General features: G+C 38.5%; 1 protein-coding gene across 4 annotated transcripts; it reads left to right on the forward strand.

Annotated features, from left to right (window-relative positions):
- The first annotated feature begins 6043 nt into the window (after positions 1-6043).
- On the forward strand, positions 6044-19262 carry LOC140536068 (interleukin-5 receptor subunit alpha-like). Of its 4 annotated transcripts, none has more exons than XM_072657699.1 (13): positions 6044-6218; positions 6383-6426; positions 7712-8027; positions 9772-9833; positions 11232-11290; positions 13040-13115; positions 13296-13413; positions 13551-13732; positions 13916-14049; positions 14139-14277; positions 14372-14483; positions 17541-17622; positions 18016-19262. In XM_072657699.1, the coding sequence occupies exons 3-13, from the start codon at positions 7999-8001 to the stop codon at positions 18082-18084; spliced, it is 1062 nt and encodes a 353-aa protein (XP_072513800.1). In that variant the 5' UTR covers positions 6044-6218; positions 6383-6426; positions 7712-7998; the 3' UTR covers positions 18085-19262. The 4 variants fall into 4 exon arrangements, with proteins under 4 accessions (XP_072513800.1, XP_072513802.1, XP_072513803.1 ...); XM_072657701.1 differs by having other exon boundaries at positions 6383-6421; XM_072657702.1 differs by lacking the exon at positions 6383-6426 and having other exon boundaries at positions 7712-9301.
- Positions 19263-21141: the final 1879 nt, after the last annotated feature.

Below are 21141 nucleotides of genomic sequence, written 5' to 3' on the forward strand. Positions count from 1 at the left end.
TGTTATCTTTCTTTTCTTGTTGCATGATGACTGGACTGGACTGGATGACTGGACTGGACTTTGAAATCAGCGCATGACGTCTGGGCCTAGACAGCTTGCAAGGAAAAAGTGATGCCATTGATGATTGGTCAGACTGGCTAGCAGTTGAAAAGCAGTCGTTGATTAGGTTTATCTATTTTACCTTTCTACAACAGAAATTCAGTCATCAGAAATTGTCAGCTGATAATAATTCTGACTCATCTTCGTACCGCAGTCAAAATGTATTCCACTGTATCACCACCACCACAGTCTGACTAAACTATTAATCATTTGTATGTTTTAGTGTTTTTATGGGTAAAATAAATGTTCTTGTTGAATAAATAATACAATTATTGTATTGAAGTTCGTTCCACCACCTCGGTGCCAGGACAGAAAAAAGCTGTGGATCTTAAAGGATGGCGGATGAAGCCGAACCGTACTTGAAGCTCGAAAGGCTTGTGGTGCGCATCAGCTTTTGACCACTGCCATTAAGTATGGAGGAGCTGTTTCATTCTTGGCTTTGTAGGCCAGCGTCAGGGCTTTGAATCTAATGCTGGCTGCAATCTGGACCAGCAAGAAGGGAGTTGCAGTAATCAAGTCTTGAAATGACAAGAGACTGAACAAGCACATGAGTGGCTTTTCTAGAGAAGAAGGGGCGAATTCTCCAGATGTTGTACAGCAGAAATCTACATGACCGAGTTACACACACACAGTTGACGACTGACTAAGTCCAGTCAGGGTGTGATCTTTGACCAGAAAACGCACAATTAAAATAAAAGGTCATAAAGGTTTACAAAAAGTCTGGTTGGCAGCGTCTTATATATAAGCTAACCTTTGAGAATGAATCTGATTTTGTCAATATGAAATACAGTACAGCCAGCCTGATGGATAGCCTTCCAATTTGCAGACAGTATGTTACACTCGTAGAAAATATGGACATTTTTTTTGCACCATCTGAACCACACATTCTCCAACAACTAGATCCTGAACCTTACCATCAAAGAGTAATATAAGATTTTCCATTTTCCCCCAACTTTTCTTTTCTAACCCCTTAAAAAGCCTATATGCCGCCAACAGGCCAAAGGTGGTATTACAAACATCTGTTACCAAAGAATAGTTTGAACAGAAGCCCCTGTAGTTACTGAGTAATACACCTTAGAGTGTAATAAGCCTTGTGGCGTTAAGGGGTTAATATAAAGTGTACTGAATAAGGAAGGATAAGGACTTCTTACCAAAACCTTAAAATAATTTTAGGACAGATTTAACCGTTGACCAAATCAATTTAAGGATTCCTCTCTCAAGAGCTTGTGGGTTTACATGTTTAAAAGATTCAGTAAAATAATGTTGGACTTGAAGATATCTCTAAAATCCTTCCTATTTTTCTTATGAAGATTGGAATGACTGAAGTATCCCAATATATAAAACTATAATATATGCTGTTAGTCCCTTCTTTGCCCACACTTTAAAGCAATTATTATTTTTGTTAAGCACACCATTTCAATAATCTTACAGAATCATGGATCCCAGTTAACCTAATCATCTTTTCCTAGATTTTCATGATTATGTTGATCCAGGGATTCTCCCTGTCATAAACTTGTACCATTAATGCTCTGGCACCTATCATTGCTTTCAACAAGAAACTTACTGCCAGGGCATTTTCTATTTCCTTCCAGCTTGCCTCATAGTGTTTATTGCTCCAACCTATTAAAGGCCTTAGCTGAGAAGCGAGAAATAATCACGAAGGCAGGGAAGGGCAATTCCTCTTTTTTATTTTTGTAATGTGGTGTACTTAATTCTAGGACTCCTCCCCTGCCAAATAAAGCGGGAAATCCATTTATCCCACAAATGGATTGTTGATCCATTTACATTTACATTTAAGGCATTTAGCAGACGCTCTTATCCAGAGCGACTTACAAAAGTGCTTTGCTATTTTCCCAAGAAAAACCTTAGCTAGTTAGAATAGACTAATAGTTCAGAGATACCTCTAAGCATTGGACATTACTAAACACAAGTCAATAAGGTGACCATAGTACTCTGCTATTCGTCCAAGTATTCTCTGAAGAGGTGGGTCTTCAATATCTCCAATATCTCAACTGGTAGGCTTTGTAGAAGAAAAATAGTCAAGGTAGCTCAACATCCATTTGAGTTATTATTTCTACCCCATGTATCAGCCTAAGCCTAAGTACGGTTCCATCTTTGCATATCTGCCTTTATTTTAACATTGAAAGGAGCGTAGTTTACTTGAGCATCAAGCTAATGTAATGGTGCGCCAATAAAGTAGCAAGTCTGACTATTTTCAATACCGGGGCTATCATATTAATTTACTGAATCTTAAATATGGTCACAGATCTTGAATGCGGTCATGAACCAGACTCACTTTCTTAGGGAAGCATCAAGCTAATGTAATGGTGCACCAAAAAAGTAGCAAGTCTCATCCTCTTTCCACAATTTTCGTACCCACTAATGAATGTTAGTTTTACTTCCAATGCTTCCAACTCTTTCAATGCTTCTAATGCTGCCAATTAACTCCCCACCCATTCATAGCTCACCCTAGCATTAGCAATGTTTCCAACACTAGGAGGGTAAGGACTTGGCAAAACACATGGCAAAGCCAGACACTGCCTTGGAGGACAGCAGCTCCACCGCACCAGCCAACAGTGCAAAGAAATAGGCCTGTGCTGGCCTACATTGCTTTAAGAGTCATTAGGGGTGAAAGCACAAACTATTGTGCTCTCTCAGACTCCGGCCGCTGATGGCAAGACGGCTTGGCCTGGGATTCAAACTCACACTTAAGCTTTGTGGTAAGAGCCAGTCCCTGTGCATATGCATATTAACAGAAGAGTGTCAGTTAATCAGTGAGTTTAAAATGCCTGAAAGAAATGAAAGTTCTTAAAGGAGTTTTTAAATAATAAGATCTATGAGCATTGGACTTTCATCCAGTATACAGTAGGTTATATCAACCTTTGGGTTTAGGAACTGGCCACTGCAAAGGGCAGTCAGGGCAGCGAAAACAAGAAGTTTGAAGACAAAGCTGTTGAGATGAGGGTATCAAGAGGAACATGATTGGCGGTGTACAAAAAAATGTGAACCTTACACTGTGTGTGTGTATAATGTATTTGTCTAATGTCTATATATGTCAAAAATAATTATACAAAGCAATGCAAGAAGACCTAACAATTATAAGCAAGGTTTCCAGTGCAGAAGCTCTGTACACTGAATTTGGAAAATTACATGCTCTTTTTTCTTTTTTCTTTTTTTTTTGGACTAAACTTTCTCAGTTTCGTTTTGAATTTTATCTCCAGCAAAGTAAGTGCAAGCAGCTCTGCATGTAATTTAATAGAAACATGATGTCAATGCAGAAGGTGGGAGTTTTCACAGTGTGATTGAAACTGATGTGGAGACGTTATTCACAGACAGCATGGGCTGCGCACAAAAGGGTTCCCCCCGAATTATTCAGCAGACACCACAAACATTTAACCACGACTGGGAACTTTCTTTTGTCCTACACACTTCTGAAACCTGTTATCAGAAATCACACGTTCTTCTCACGACTGCTGACCTCTAGTGGATAACATCTGGATTTTAATGTTCAGGTTTTAACACAAAAGCAAGCAGAACAATAAATTTGAATCTGAAAATCAGTCCAAAATATACTAAACTGACCATGGTTCAGGAACACTATCCACAGACCCTACCGGCCTTGAGGGCTAACAAGCATACAAGGTTTTTCATGTAAAAGGGGACCCTACGAATCCCCCCACCACACTGATACTGCAATGTAGGTGTAACTAAAATGATCCTGAAATCATTACACAGATCTTTATTAATCATTAATCAGGTCTTATAATAGAAAACTGTATTTACCTTGGTGTAGTTGAATAATGAGAGTTTTGTAATTGGAAGTGACATACCGTGAACCTCAAACACTGAAGCACTGTCCTGTATAAGCAAAGCAGAGCTGTGAAGTAGGCCAAGTCCAAACCCCTCAACTGTGGTGTAACAGTTTTGGCTTGTAATTATGCCCCCCAGAATGTACACACCCAGCCCACTAGCAAGTGTTTTTTGAGTGCTATACTGTAACGCAGCTCATACTTTTATTACAGTTTATAACTTATACTTATATACTTACATACAGTTTATTGAATCTTTCCCCAAGATGTGCATCAGCATTAACATCAAAGTCCTTAAAGTAATTCAGTTCACTCAGGAGCCATATTCGCAATGCCACCGGGCAGGACTGCTGTGTTCAAATGCCATCAGAATGATGTTAATTATTCAGTCAGTTCCTGACCTGGAAGTTGCACTTGAACACTCCCTCAGGTCGTCAATTTTAGTGGGACACTCTGAGATCAATTTGATGCCAGAGTTTCCAAGTTGAGGATACCTTCAGACTTTTATAATGGCGGAGAAGACAGACTCAATATTGGACGGTACACAATTAGTTGTTTTTAAATAGGGCAGCTGCTGGTAATGATTGCTTGGGTGCATTAAACCTGATTATTTTTTATTAACAGTATCTACATTAGCAGTCATTTTTCATGTTGAGATAACATAGCACTTGAACGCACACAGTCTCTTCCGACTAACACAGGAACGCAGCATGATTTCCAGTCATACAAGACCAGGCTTCTATCTTTGTGAATGGGGAGAGACCAAATTATTCAAAACTGCTCAAACTAGCACTAGCGTTTCAAACATATTTTAAATGACTGATAAAATCTGACAAAACCCTCATCAGTAGTAAACTCACTACTGAGTGAGTTTACTCACCAGACTAAAACTGAAAAATTCTTCCAGCTGGAAAACTAGTGCAGAGGTCAGCTCTGAAGCAGCACCCAGAAACAAACAAGCTCGCACCAGCATTGAGAAGCTCAGGACATGGGAAAGAGAGAGGGAGAAATAAGATAAGGGGTTACAGAGTGTATATACAGTCTGGTGGATGTTCCCCAACAATAGACTACAACAGAAGTAACCAGAATCCCATTATGAAAGTGGTACAAGACCGGGTAGACAGGGACAAGAGGTGGGTTTCTAATCTAGATTTGAAGATTAAGAGTGTATCAGAGTCCCGAACAGTAACAGTAAAGTTAATTCCAGGTGTTAAAGAGACTGTAACACCTGCGTTGTTTAATTTTGAAAGGATCTGACAGTAGGCCAGCGTCTTGGGTTGAAGGGTTTAGGAATTTGGCCAGGATAGTGTGGGATCAAACCGTTGGAGATTTATACGTCAAGAGGAGCATATAATAATCAGTGCAGAATTGAACAGAGGTAGGGATGAGGGAACTGGAGTAATATGGTCAAATTTCCCTTTGCTCGGTTGAGCCCTCTAGATAGAATCACTTCATAATACATATGTATACAGTATGATATGAAACAATTTGAAAATATGATCATTTAATGTCATTTACAAAAACAGCAACATAATAATAATCCCTTCACAATTCACTGAATTTATATACTGTATATTTTAAATAGCTCATTAGAAATAACCATTTTATAATGTAAAATATGTAGTAATATGATAGAATCCCTCAACAATTCACTGAATTAATATCTTAAAAATATGATGTGGACCTTTGGATGCCATTTACAATCACCTCATGATGCCAATGTACATGCTATATGATGCTTTCATGGACTACTTATTTAGTTATGAATAAATCAATCAATAAAAATAACACTAATGGTGGAGCCTGTGCAGTGCAGTCACCTCAGAATGTGGATGTACACACTGATCGCTCTGGGCTTTTACAGACTACCTCTCAGAAATGACCTTTTTGTCATGTGCATTTCACTCATCAGTCAAAATAATAATTCACATACATGAAGTATGATCAATACTGAACTGATATCTGTTGGTTGTGTGGAGTATGTATTAGAAATTAGCTCTTAAAAGCGGGGAATTCTGCTGAAATGAATGGGCTTCTTCCTCAGGGCTTCCTGTGCTGCGCCTCTTACCACTAAGTCACTAGTAGCTGCGCAGCAAAGCTGACATGCGGCCAGTTTACCCGTGTTGAGAGGAAAGGCAGCTGTGAGGTGGTGGGGCGGTCCTGTTCACATTTTCTACTGGGAATTCAGAACTCACAGATTCCGACTTCCCAGTTTTAACAGAACCCAGCATAGCCATAGACAACTGGGTTTGCCATCTCTTCAGCTAGCTAAGCGCACACTGCAGGATAGGATATCAGCACTACCCTCCGGTAAGACTCGGGGATTAATTAATTAACCTACGAATTATAAAAAAAAAAATACCTACAGCGCTTTTATTTATTTATTTTTTTTTTTTTTTTTAAGAGATACGTGTATTTTGTGTAAGTTGTTGTGATGCCATGCCTGCCAAACTAAGCAGAGGTGTGTTTTTAAGGTCTTGCCTGACTGAAGGGGGATTTCTGCTCTAATAGTGGTGAGGTATTTGTCACTAGAGGGCGCTCTTTCCCTGCATTACACATGAGGATCAGTAAAAATGAGGACATGCTTTCTGAAGGTGGGGTCCCACTACTAGTCAACAACTACAAATAAATAAATAAACAATAATAATAATAAATAAATAAATAAAAGAAAAAAATGTGCCTTGAGCCATTGAGTCTTCAAAAAAAAAAAAACTAAGTTGTTAAAAGAAGTTTTCTAATAAAGGCAATGGAGACTCTGATTTCAGCCTTAGCCTCTGGAAAAGTGACTCTATTTGCTTGATATTTGATATACTGATTATATCTTAAAAAAAAAAAAAAAAAAAAAAAAAGAGGAGGCATGTCCTCATTTGTTGTCCTCAATTTACACACTTTCAAAGGCATCGCCTGGCCACATTTCGTACCAGGTTTCGTTTTGAATGTTGTCTGCACCCAGTCTGCAGACGTAAACTGACCTAAAGGACTTTGCAACCAGTAACACATGTGATCTAACAGAAACATGAGATCCTAGCAGGGCGAGAAAGCTGCTTGAGAGTTTAAATAAATTGATTTTAAATAAATTGATTAGAATGTTGTCATTTTTACCAAACTGTAGTGTTTAACATAAACTTTACAGTAATTATGGACCTTTTTGGTTACACTGACCGCCAGCTACAGTGTGTGCATGTAGGGTTTCCAGTTTGCCTGATTATTGAATACTGAATTATTTAAAGGGTAAAAGTATATAAAAACACAAGTTAAACATTAAACATTAAACAGTGACATTTCAGCCAGGCAAAACTCAAAAAAAGGACATGGGTAAAACATTTACAAGACCCAGCACAGCTAACAAACATTAACAGTCTTTGCATGTGATCAAGAAAGCTTGAATGTTGCTGGTGGAAGAAAAGGGGAGGTCATAAATAACCAAAAGTGAAAGTATGTCACATTTTGTTTCTGTCTACCATATCAATTTATTACCCAATATGAAAAAACAGTGTTTGTTGATTAGTTACTTACCTAATTAACATAAATTCTGCCATCAGTATAGTATATAAAATTGAATACATGACATCTGATAGTAATAATTCGAATAACCTGCAGCATAAACTGTAGCAGAGCGGCACAGGGGCTGTTGTTATGGGTTCAATCTTCGCTCCGGACCCTCCCACCCCCAAAAAACACACATGCTAGATCAATTGGCTACACTAAATTGCCCCTAGGTGTGAACGGATGTGTGTGACACAGTGCAATGGACTGGCACTCTGTTCAGGGGGGTATTCCTGACTTGTGCCCTTTGATTCCAGGCAGGCTCCGGACCCGTTGCAACCCTGACCCTGGAAGAAGCAGATGGATGGATGAATAAATTACAGCAGAGCTTATTTTAAAAAGGAAAAGAACTTTAATGAAAAGCCAAATTAAGAAGACATGTTCTCTATTGCTTCTAAAAGATGTGTTCTGAACTTCTGACTGTCCATAAAATTGTGGAATTTACACAGTTAAGAAGCGTAAAAACAAACAAACAAAGAAGTGTCTCCACTTTTTCTGTAATGTACGCAGGGGATTTTGCAGAAGACCGGATTCTGCAAATCTAATGTCACATGTTGGAACACAAGCGGTCAGGTAATCCTAAAAGATACAGTACAGGTGCTCACTGAAGGTCTTTTGAAACAGGGGTGATGTGCGCTTTTTTTTGTTGTTAGGATTTCGACTGCTGTTCTAAATTTAGCCCAGTTTACAGCCATTTACAGTAATCTGTCAATCTGTTTGTACAAAATGCATGTACACAATATTTCTGCAACACTCTTGGGTAGAAAAGATCTAACCTTAGCAATGTTTATTAAATATATAGTAAAGATATTTTAGTAACATATACAAATAGAACAGCTAAGGCCCTAAAATGTAACCTTGTGGGACACCACACGAAACGTTACCATTTTTTGATGAAACTAAAACGTTGTCTAAGTATGATTGTACCCAGGGTGGATTGGAATCTTGTGATTGAGGCTTGTTACGATCCAAAACTATTCTAGCGCTGTTTTAATATTTTGCTTAGAACAAAATTGGTACTAAAGCCTAGCTGGAATTCCTTCAGTTATTAGTTTGAAAGCAGATATGCAAGAAGTTGTTTGGTCTGTTTGAACATTTTCTAAAACTTCAGTAAAGTTGATTTGAAGTTGTTGAGAATGTCTCGGCCCATGCTTCTCTTTTTTTAAGTAAAGGCTAGTATGGAAATCCCCAGTTAGGACCTTTAGAGAAACTATAGGGCAGTAGAGGTCAAATCTATACTGTAACTTGCCTGTAGCTAAAAATGACCACGGTAGTGGTGTACCTAGGTTTGTTCAACTCAAATAACAACAGTTCCTTCAATGTGTTTATTTGAGTTCATTAAACCAGCGCAATTTGATTTGAGTCATTTTAAATAAATATTTTGCTGTTAGATTTGGACATGACGTGCAGTCCTGAATCTGAATACTGTCTAGGAAGTAGAATTTGATAGACTCTTCAGACACAAACAATGAGTTGTCCCATTCTCGTGGTAGATGATAGATCAAAACGGGTGCATTACTGAATGGTTCATATTCAAATTCACATTACAGAGTGAATTTTTACTCTTCCCTGAGAATGTCAGTATGACAATAATCTGCAGTGAAAGAATAAAGCATGGTCTGGAGAACAACTGTGTGCCCCCGAGTGTAATTGTTTTCCTCCTTATCTTAAGTAGCAGAAAGAGGGCTGGAGGCTCCTCCCTGTTCTGTAACTTCCTGAAAATGCTTTCCAGTAAAAATGTGACAAACGGTTCCCTTTTCATTAACACTTCACCCTGTATAAATGGTTTCGGGCTGAAATTTATTTCACATCTCTGTGTTTGCCATCGTATGGAGTGTCTGTGAGAGGTAAATAGCTACAGTTATTTTTACAGTTTTCTATTTTTAACTCAAAAGTTCAAAGCTTCTTATCACAGCGGGTTGTATCGAATTCACACAGCCATCACGTGTGTGCTGCTTTACCAGCTTTTTTGTTTTTCATTTAGTTTGGTAGCTTGACTGTTTTAGCTAGACACAGACTAACCAGAAAAACCCTTGTTCTACCAACATTTACATTGAACAATATTCACTAACCATGAGGCAGACTGTGTTTAAGCTGTGGCCAGAACTTCGGCTCGTAACGTATAATTCTTTCAGCTTTTGTTGTTTTTTGTTTTTTAAATCAATGTTCAGAAAATGACCATTGAGTCATTAAATGGTAACATTATTACTCTGAATGTACAGCCAGGGCATTTGTGTGAACGTTGGGTTATTTGTGTGTGTTTTTTAAAAACCTGATTACCCATCTCTCATTCACTGTAACCTTGCTCGTGCTTCAGTTTCACTATGAGGCTGTGCGGACTGCTGCTGATCATCTCCTTGGTTCTAGCTGACACAATTGGTTAGTGGATTTTCTATCAAATTATTCATAGAGGAAAAAGTACAGTTGTATGCGAACGTCTGGGGACCTTTGCGCCAAATGACGCATTTTGTCTTTTTTATTGAGTAGTAGTAGTAAAGACAACCTCTGTAACTAATCAAGACACAATATTTTTATCCTAGTGCAATGTTACTCTCCCTTTATTATATATATATATATATATACAGTATATATATATATATATATATATATATATATATATATATATATATAAACAATTATTCATGTGACTTGTGCAAAGGTTTGGATGCTCTACAGATCTCCTTTGGCTAAAATCTCGTTCAGTTACTTTTGATAGCAGGTAAAAGTCTTTCAGGTCTGGAAGTAGTTCTGATGTTCCCCATTTGTCTTTGCAGAATGCCTCTAGTTATAAGATATTCTTGGAGTGGCATGCATGTTTCCATTTGTGTTTTTTCATGTAGTTAATGGTGGATTTCAGGTATGTTTTAAATTATTACACTGTTGTAGAAGCCATATTGCAAAATTGGTAAATCCACTGGCAGCAGCACAAACCACAGATCCACCCTCATGCTTCACAGTTGGCAATGTGTTCTTTTTAATAAATGCAGTTCCTTATTTCCAAAACACATCTGTCCTGTTTAGATGCTGTAGACGTTGTAGATGTAGCTTACTTCAAATGTTGAACTTGAATATGAAAGCAAGGTTTTCTTCTTATGGTTTTTTAATAAATCTTACATTTGTGTACACAGTGCTGCACGATAGAGTGGTGTAGCACCACTCTTGACTCAGTTTAACCTTCCGGCAAGTTCCTGAGTCCTATGGGGGTTTTGACTTGTCTCTCTATCCATATTAGCATGTGCAGTCTGAGTTCTCTCCAATAGGTTTTTTGGACTTTTAGATCTCATCTAGAACTTCACAATTTCTCTGAACTGCCATATCCTAATAACATTTCACACTGTAGAAACAAGCTAATATACTAGGTTACATTCTTACAGACTTTTCCTGCCAGCCTTTATTTTCAGATATTTAGACAGCTGCTTAGAGGAGTCCATAGTTGCTGCACAAAGTGTCAGCACAATGTCAAGTCTACAAAACTGTCAGAACAAAAAAAAATCTGTGCCTTTTCAATGCATAGGGTGTCCAAACATTTGCACATACCTCATTAAATATTTCTATTTTTTATTATGTTATGCAAGACAGTGTAACAGTGCACTAGGACCAGTCTGAAAATATTGTTTTTTTTATTGTTTAATTAGGTACAATGTTTAGCTACATATTTTACTACTATAATATAAAAATATATATATTATAAAATATGGTCTAGGGTGCATAAATGTTTGCATACAAGGCCAAATTTGGGGAGATTATTAATGTTACATTTATTTTTTTGTACTCCAGTTTTTGCCAATGAAATTCTTCAGAGCTGCATAGACGAACTGGCCTGCGATCCTTTTGATGTATGTCTTTATATATTTATATAGAATACATTTGTATGTTATGTACTGTACATTCATTGTATTATTTCAGAAATGTTGTGTATCAGTGGTCACCAACCCCACTCTTGGAAAGCGACACTATATGTTCAGAAGTTTGTGGACACCCCTTCTAATAAATCCATTGAGCTTCTTCAAGTTGTACCTACTGCTGACACCGAGCTTGTCTAGTCCGCTTAGAGACATATTGCCAATAGAATAGGACTCTCTACACGAACCTATTGGCATCATGTCTAATTCCAGGCATGGGCTAGAGGAATATAAAGCCCCACAGCATTGTGTGCTCTGGAGCCCCACCTCATCCCCCACTCCCCAACTCATCCAAGCATTGCTGTGAGGATTCTGGTGGGGTCAGGATGTTGGATGTTCGCCACCTCACCTCATTCTCATCTCCCCATCTCAACCCAAAAGTATTGGATGAAGCTCCATACATCATTCCAGAGAACACAGTTCCACTGCTCCACAGCTCAGTGCTGGGTGCTTTGTACTCCTCTAGCCCACACCTGGCATTAGGCATGGTTCAAATAGGACAATGTTTATCTACTTTATCTGTTTATCTGCCCTATTCTATGGGCAGTACCGCGCAGTACATTGCATGTTTGGTGGTGGTAGGAACTTTACTACTGACTCCTGCAGATGGCGTTGCACGAAGATGATGGGGCTGTAAATACCTGTGGGATTTGCGACAGGATTCATAAATTGGAAGAAGGTGGTACAGTGTAATGAATGTCTCGTTCGATGTGGAAAATGGGGTTGCAAAGCAGAAGTTAATGATTGTCAAAAAGGAATCACTTCATTTGGACGTACCAGAGACCATAGTGTGGAGGAAGGAGCTGGATTTGCAAGTGTATTGAAGCGTGCGGCCATACGGGTCTACCAGCAGTGGCAAAAACGTAGGAAATGTTTTGTCAGAATTGTGACTGAATGACGAAACTGGCGAACAGAGACCGCAGATGGGTTTCACAGCTTGTGAATGAAAATGCAGTTCTATGCAGAGTGTTCTTTCAAAAAATTGGTTGTGAAGGAACTGCGTTGACTTCTAGAAGCAGTTCTTACCTGGAAGCGAGGCGCGGAACCTGATGGTGATCCCTGTCCGTCAGTTTCGTCTTTCAGCCACAAATCGGATGGGAATTTCCTGTTGACCATGATTTCTGCCACTGCTGGTAGACCCATATGACCGTATGCTTCCATACACCTGCAAATTTAGCTACTTCCTTCACATCCAACAAGACACTCACTGCTTCGCACCCCCTCTTCTCAGATATTTGTAGCCTGATTATCCGCATGCAACGCCATCTGCTGGAGCCTGAAGTTACTACCACCCTACCACCTTAAACACCCAAGGTGACAATTTGTTTATTATTTATAGTATGTTACAGTAGATGACACCATTTATATATATCAGGCATATTCTCTTCTCAGCTTCCCAGTGTAGACAGCTGTGGAATCACTGGGGTTCAAATTTAGTGGTCTTGCAGAGTTGCACCACTTGGGAGCCCCTGAAGATACTTACATTTATTAGTTCACTAAACATCACATCATACGCTACAAAACTGTAGCATAATTTTTGTAAATCTCTTTCAACTTTTGATCTCTGTTGGATTTTTTAAAATGCAGGAGAAGAGTTGGTGATCACTGACTGTGTAGTGTTTTTCTTTCAAGAAACCTGTTTAAAATGCTTACATGTGTTTTGTTCCTCTGTTTTGTTATTAGCACCATTCTGTACATGGGAGGGTTGGTGAGAATATGACACAGAATTCTGAATGTGGTGAATCAAGTGTTCCAAAAAGTAGGTTTTTGAAATGTTTTAGCAGAAAGGCACAAACATTTTGTAGTTAACATTATGTAGTTAACATTACATCTAAAAGACAAGTGAGAAATATCATTTTTGTTTTGTTTTGTTTTTGTTCACTTAGAATAGTTATACTTTCTACCAGTGATAATCATGAAAACCCCTTTCATTTCTCAGGCATTTGTGACTTTTCATGGACCGAAATCTCCTGCCACATCTATAATTCAGGTCTATTAAACTGCTCCTGGAGCACACATACGCTTCCTGAAAATGCACAGTATTCTGCCTATTTCCAGTAAGTGTCTACAATTGTCATCACGTTTCGCTTGCCATTGTCCACTACTTCTTTAATAAACAGCTCAATTCAATTCAGTTTACTTTATACATATCTGCCAAGTAAATAATTACTGTTTTAATGTCCTCTTACTTTAGTGAATGCAAAGAATCAGATGACAACACAACCCATGAGTTGCATTGCTCCACCAGCCGTGAAAAGGGAAGAGTTGAATGCCACAGGCAGATTTCTATATCTGAACAAGTGATGGTGCTAGTCAATATTTCTGTGCCTCATCACTGGCGCATTCTCTGTAAGACATTTGTACAAGTAAATATTGGTAAGACATCTTGGAGAGTTATACAGAGCTTTCAAAAACTATTGAGAAAAAAATATCCAGGTTTAAATAATTCCTGTAAAAGCAAGATTAATGCATCTTGGTTAAATTAGTAGTCAAATGTACCATGATGATGTCTTGATATCAAGGTCACTTTTTCATATATTTTTTATGCTATTTTGCCAGAGATCCTAGAACCACCCAAAAACATAACTGCCGTAATAAAGTCAGAAGCCTTGGAGATTGAGTGGTCACCACCAACAAGTTTTCATAATTCTGGAAGTCATTGTTTCGACTATGAGTTAAAGATCAACAATGATGTAAGAAAGTGTCTGATTAACCCATCTTGTTCTTCTCCCATATCTGTAATTTCAATTTTCTAATTCAAAGTTGTCATTTGCTGTCGCAGACTGTCATGGTAACCAGTAATACCTTTCAATATACTAAACGGAACATTGATCTGACAAGGAGCTACAGCACTAAAATAAGAACAAAATGGAATATCTGTGCCGATAATCAACAGTGGAGCGACTGGAGTGAAATCAAGGGTGAGTCTTATTTTAATATCAATTTTGGCTCTTAACACTGGACATATGGATCAGGTCTGAACATGATGGAATGTGTATATGTCCTTTGAATCAGTGGTTGGCCCGACTGAAAAGCCTTACCAACTTAACATCTATGTGATTGTGACCATCGCGTTTGTGCTTCCCATGATTCTTCTGGCATTTCTTCTGGTCTGCAAGTTCCAAAGGTAAAGTGTTTCTTAGTTTCCCAGTCTCACATATCTTTATTTTGTCTTTTGTGTTTTTTTGTTTTGTTTTGCAAGGGTATTATTTGCGGGGGTTTCGCGGGTTAAACATAAATCGTTACATATGTTTATTTATTTTTTTTTTATCCTTTAATATTGCAGTGTGATAATCATCACTGAGATAAATATTAATTTAATTTTGTAGATATTTAAGATGTTAGATATTTAAGTTAAATTATTATTACTTTTATTTAATTTGATCTTTTTCTGCCTTTTTCTTAACCTGTTGAATGCAAAATGTGAGAACTTATAAAACAGATGAACTGATATTAGATCAGGAATGCTGAAACTGACTGTATCGATTTTCTATTTTGTTTGAAAACTAACATATTTGTAACCTCATTTACTCATTTTAACTGGATAATTCTTTATATTGATTGTTTTGCTTATTCTTTAAAATTAATCAACAAAAATGTTATGTAGCATTTGTTCTCAAATTGTACTGTGTTGCAGTGATGGGAATTAATGTTTTTTTTTTCTGGCAACTAAAATTCTAATTAAAAACGATGAATAATTCAAATATACTTAATTACACTTAATCAAGTAGGTTTCATTGTTTGTACATCCAAAGAAGAAAGCATCTTTATAAACATTTTGTAAACAGTTTAAGTCACTGTACATTTCTCAGGGTGGGGTGGGCCCAGGAAACCAAAGTGATCACACATGAATTGTGAAAAGAAAACATTCTCATGACTGCCTTCCTTGCCTGTATGCTGTACATCTGAAGCATGATCGTGAGCTGGACTTTGTTCCTGTTAGCTTGGCTGACATCAGTGTATGCAACCCACTCACAGTTCCGAAGAATAGGTTTGTGGAACAGGGAAGAGAAATTTAAAGAAAAGCTGTGAGGATATTAGTGACATTAGCACTTCCTGTGTTCACATCAAGAATTCAAAGCTTTCACGCAAATGGAACAAACTGACAAAAACTAAACCTCTCTTCAAAGTGAATATCCTTTCTGTGACGGCGAGTAATGTGATGTTAGTGTGTAGTCTAACCCCTGAAGCACACATTCTAGTTGGTGGTGTCAATCTATTAAATAGTTTAATGGCGTTAATCACAACAATATTCTGTGATTATGATTCATCACAAGTTAGAATGCTAGTTAGCACATCCTTCAATTTTGGGCGGACGTTTATGTGCCTAATAAACTCATAAATGAAGTTTAAATTATCTTATAATATGTGAGTGTAGTTTTAAGAACTTTAGCCTCGAACACGATGAAGCTCAGACACAGAGGCTTTAATAGAGAAAATGCTTCAACAACTTTTTAAGAGATAAATGGATGATCAGTCATTGGGCTGGATTAAGCTAAGAGCTAAGAGAGGAGCAGCTGTGTGTGTGTGAGAGAGAGGGGGATGATGGAGGGGTACGAGAATGAGAGTTAGTTATGAGATTTTATCCATATTTCAGCTAAAAGATAAATAAAGTGTAATCTGTCCTCTGAGCTCTACAGTAGCAACGCTGTGTTTACATTGCAAAAAAATAAAAACTGCTAAAACGTCACTAGGCTCTGTAAACAGAGTGACCTACAGGAGGAAGTTGGGGGCAAACTTGGTAAAATGATTTGTGTGCATTAAAAAAAAAGATGAACATTTTAAAGTTTGCAGATGAATTAATGTGGACAGCACTACTTCTACTATGTCTATCTGAACTGTATGCTTTAAGCATATCTTTTCTCAATAACATTTTTTTATACTCTTAAACATTAAAGAAACCAAATGGCTTTTTTGTTTTTTCTATTTTCAGTAGAACCATTCATTCAAGCTAATGTTAAGAATGTACATTAGATGTTATGGACAAAACCTCTCATCCAACATTTCTTCTTTTTCACAGGCCTTGGCCATTTTAAAATGCTCCACAGGCCATTTTTGGCCCATGACTGCTACATAGCATCTTGTTCTATTGACATGGGAGATCATTCAGACCGAGGCTGCGGATTTCAATGGCAGCATCAGCAATTAGTGCTCCAAAAAATAAATACACAAATAAACAGCTGCTCCTTAAAGAAGCTTCATTATATAACTACAAAAAATACACAGGAAGGTTATGCAGCTTAAGTGCATCCAGGCAGCTGCTTGCCTGTTGCTACAAGGTCACTAGGGTCAAACTGTTTTTGCTAAGTGGTTGCTATGGTATCCCAGGAGCTATGGTGTTGCTTGGATGCTTGCTAAGGTGTTTCCTGATTGTTGCTTGTGTGGTTGGTTTCTACGCTGATTGTAGATGCTCAGGTGTCCCAGGTTGTTGCTAGGGTACCCCGTGTGGTTGGTTGGGTGTTTGTGAATGCATTGGCAATAGTGTTCCTCATGGTTGCTATGGTTGCACTTGGGTCATATGGGTGCTATGGTTGCTCCTCCTCTGCTGGTTTTGGTTTAAAACCCAGAACTTCCTGTGATAAAAAACAAAGCATTTGCTCAATGGTTTAGTTGGTTGGTTTAATTGTTTAAATAATTCTGTGGACAGGTTGGCAGGGTAAAAAAAAAAACAGCAAATAGACTAACTTCAGAAAGAAAAGCAGCTCAAGAACCACAGATATTACATTACGGTTTCAGAGAGCGCTCTGCCAGAACAAAGTAAAATCATCAGATCAGAACTGGATGAGGTTTCAAAGATCTGATACCCGTATCCGTATGTGCCTGAATCGCCCACGATCCACTGGATGGGGTCTGGACAGCCCTAGTTATAAAGCAGCACCTCTGTTTGGCCCTTACCATCTTCATGCCTTTTTGCCTCTTTTGCATATTTTTCTGAAGCAGTTGCTGTACTTAGTACTGAAAGGCTTTCACTAGTGTGCTGGGTGGATCTAAATAAGGTTTTGGAATTGCCTTGCTTTACAGCTCCGTATTACTTACTTGAGTTTAGCCTTTAAACGAGGACACAACAGTGTTTGAGGTTCACAGTTTGTCACTTCCATGTATTCAACTCTAGCAGAGGTAAATGAGATTTTCCATTCATGGGCACTTTTAAAATTTCACTTTGCTTTGCTACTTGTTTCTCCAGGTTGTCTGAGAAGCTATTCCCATCTGTCCCAGGCCCATCTGTCAAGGTCAAAATGCTTCTAGAAAAAGAAGATTTCACTCAGGTAAAAAAATAAATAAATAAAAATGTTTTACATGTGTTTAGCAGCTCACATGCACAATTTCTTCTTCTCAAAGACTAGCAATGTCAGTCTTGTCAGGTTAGAATTGCACCTGAGTCACATTATATCTGTCCGTTTTAACTTCCATTAGTTCAATTTGTTTCACCTGCTGTTCCAGATTGAGATGTTGGACAGGAAAATTGTCCCAGTCTTCCATCATGTCTGTCAAACCAGTCCCATACAGACACACAGATTTGGACCTATGCTCCCTACAGTAAAAAAAGAGAAAGAGAAATTCTGCACTGAGTCAGCTGTGCTTAATAAATTGTCCTTACCCGACAGGAATGCATAGTCTTTTTTTTCAATCATTACTTAAACACATGTCTTTTCCACCAGGTCACTCCACCAAAACAGGGTGGATTTAAAGTTGAAGAAGGGACGGAAATATTGCAGGTCACAAGTTAGAGGTGCATTCTACAAACAGGACTTCCGAGACAGCTTGGTATAAAAAGAAAGTTATCAGGAGGAAGAAAACTTTGAAGGAACTCTTTTATACTTCCAGTGAATCTGTTTTTTCTCTTGTTGTTGTTCTTCTTCTGAACTACAGCCGACCTGCACAAGCTACGCTGATAGCAGAGCATGCTTAGGGCTTCAAAGCAACAGGTGCTTGAAGCTGCAATGAAGTTGAAGCAACAAGAGAAGATGGGTGTGTGGAAACAACAATGTGGTTTTGAAAAGCTGGCCGAAGGGGAGGGGCTGTCTGTTTGTGTCTCCTAGTGTAAGAGCAGTAGACTAAAACTCGGTGGTGGTGGTGATGATGGTTCAAAACAAGCTACACTGAGCTTTTATAGTTCTCTTAGGGACTAAATGCTAATAGTAATAGCTTGTTTGAAAATACTTTTAAGTATACAGTGTAAAATACCATGTAAGTAGCTGAGTTTTACTCTACTGTGATCTGTAGCATATCTCCTGGCATATCCTACACTTAGAAGAATGTAAAAAGTGATAACTGTCTCAGTAATAACAACAGTGTACCTAACTGTGACTGGGGTGACCTCTCAAGTCCCCGTACCTTCAGTTCAGTACCTTTAGTGTATTGTATTTAAGTCACATCGCCGCCATGCACCTTGCTCTGATGTCAGAATTTTAATTTTGTTAGTAAAAGTAAATGTAGTGCACCTTTAAAACAATACTTTAAGATGCACAGCTATGCCTTGTTGTACTTTGTGGGTTTGCTGATGTACTTGCCTTTGTACCTTGAGATTGGTAAACACAAATGGGCCTATATCCACCATTTTTCAGTACAACTAAACAGCATTTGTTAATATTAACATAACTACTCATTTATCTTGCAGTTTCTTTGTTTTTCGTGCCAATGCTAATGTACTTATAATGTATTTATGAGCCTGACAGGCTTTCAAGGCTCTAATGGATATCATCTATTTATCTCTGTATTCTCATAACAAAGAGAGCATTCATCCTTTTTAAGGCAGTGAAGCATTTCATGTGGGTACTTTCCACTGTGTGTTAATTAGAACCTGCAGAATTCAGAAGTTTCATATATTGTGCCACTGTAATAAGGATTTTTGTGTACCTTTAGACTCTCATTGAAACTGTCATTTTCTTTTACATTATATAAAACGTCTTTTTCGTTTTTTTTTTCAAAAAAAGAAATGTCTTTATTTGAGAAGTTTCTTACAATAATTGCTTTTGTTTAAGATTAGTATCATCACATTCAATTTTCTTTATCTGTCTACTGAGAATGTTTATTCGAAAGCCAAAACACAACTGAAATAGAAAACCACTCATCACTGTTTCCTCACCACTGTTAACGTCAGCTTGTGGTCTGTCAGTAAAAAGAGGTATGCCGCTAGGGATTTCAAAACATCACTGTAAAGAGAATATTAACTTACTAATAACCAGTCATATACTTAAGCTTAATATGCTGAGACCAGTGACTGAAACCAAGATACTTTATGTAAATCCAGTATAAGTCTCAAAATTGAATTTGAGGACTAGAGAACCCATTTTGGGCTAATACAGTTTCACATTTTGGTACTCACTCATTTCCACTACAAATCCGGTTCTTTATAGATGAATTCAACGTCTCACACTCGCTATTATGTGCTACAAAGGGTTTAACTTGGCAATGAGTAATCGGACATTTATACACTTTCACCCATCAGCCAGGGACTTTCCACAGATGTCTCTTGTGGTGGGTCTACTGCCATCTAGTGGAATGTTTTGTAGACAAAGGAAGCCAATATGATATGACGGGAAATTATAATATCTTGCGGACTGTACAGCTTACAGCCAACCTTTCATCTAGTGGTCAGGTACACCAAGGAAACTGGGTTTTCATCACTGACGTAAGGTTTTTTTTTGTCTTTGTGCATGACTACACCCTACTTACTCAAATACATACAAATCCTGCCCAGCCATTAAATCCAGTCTCCCACAATACTAAGATCAACTTGATACTTAAGACATATTGAAGAAATGACATATTATGACATGATATTATTGGCATTGTAAAGCATCTTCCCTTGTCCACCATTTACATATGTTCTTAAACTGTGAACATGCCACAGGATGCTAGCAGACCAATGGTAAAAAAGGTAAAGGGGCATGTATTTGTCACTGTACTATGTGTCCTCCGCATTTAACCCATCTGTGGTAGTGAACACACACACACACACACAAGAGAACTAGGGGCAGTGAGTACACACACACCCAGAGCAGCCAACTCCAGCACCCGGGGAGCAGAGAGGGTAAAGGGCCTTTGCTCAAGGGCCCAACAGTGGCAGCTGCCAGCCGAGCCCGGGAATCAAACCCACAACCCTGTTATCAATAGCCCGGCGCTCTAGCCGCTGAGCCACCACTGCCCAAGATGTCCACCTACAATCAGGTTTCCTATATGATAGATCTAGCCATGCTTGTAGTGTATCTGTCACAGAACACCTTAACACACTACCCCCGAAACTACCAGGCTGGTAGTGTTCTGCGTTGCGAATAGTCCAACACCAAAATGATCAGACGGTGCTAGTCCTGTAATGGTCCCTCTCCACTGATGAGGCAGAAGACAGCTAGCTGTCAACTTGTTTGGCAACAGATGGGCTACAGATACGGCTGACTCTGGATCTACGGGTCACCTGAGCGACTTATAGACCTTGTAACGGTCACTTTAAGGTGGGGTACAGTGCGCATGTGCATGGAGAGTTTGGAGGAAAGCGCGGGAGAGTGTGTGCGTGTGGTGAACTGTGCTGGGTTGTAGCCTGGGTTCTCCAGCTGGTGTTGTCTGGGAAGTTGTGACGAGTGAAGTGGAGGTGCTCTCATTCTCATTAAAACCGTCTCTGAAACCCCTGCACGACGTGTTCCCTGCGTGTCTCTTAATGGAGCTAAGTATTCACCTCTCCACGAGAGCGCCCACCTAACACCATACTTCCAGTCGTTACAACCTTAAGGACTCTAACCGGCTGGTTGTTCCATGCACATGTTTAAGATACAAATCTTAATACAAAT

Source organism: Salminus brasiliensis, chromosome 15 (assembly GCF_030463535.1).
Source record: "Salminus brasiliensis chromosome 15, fSalBra1.hap2, whole genome shotgun sequence".
Lineage (NCBI taxonomy): Eukaryota > Metazoa > Chordata > Actinopteri > Characiformes > Bryconidae > Salminus > Salminus brasiliensis.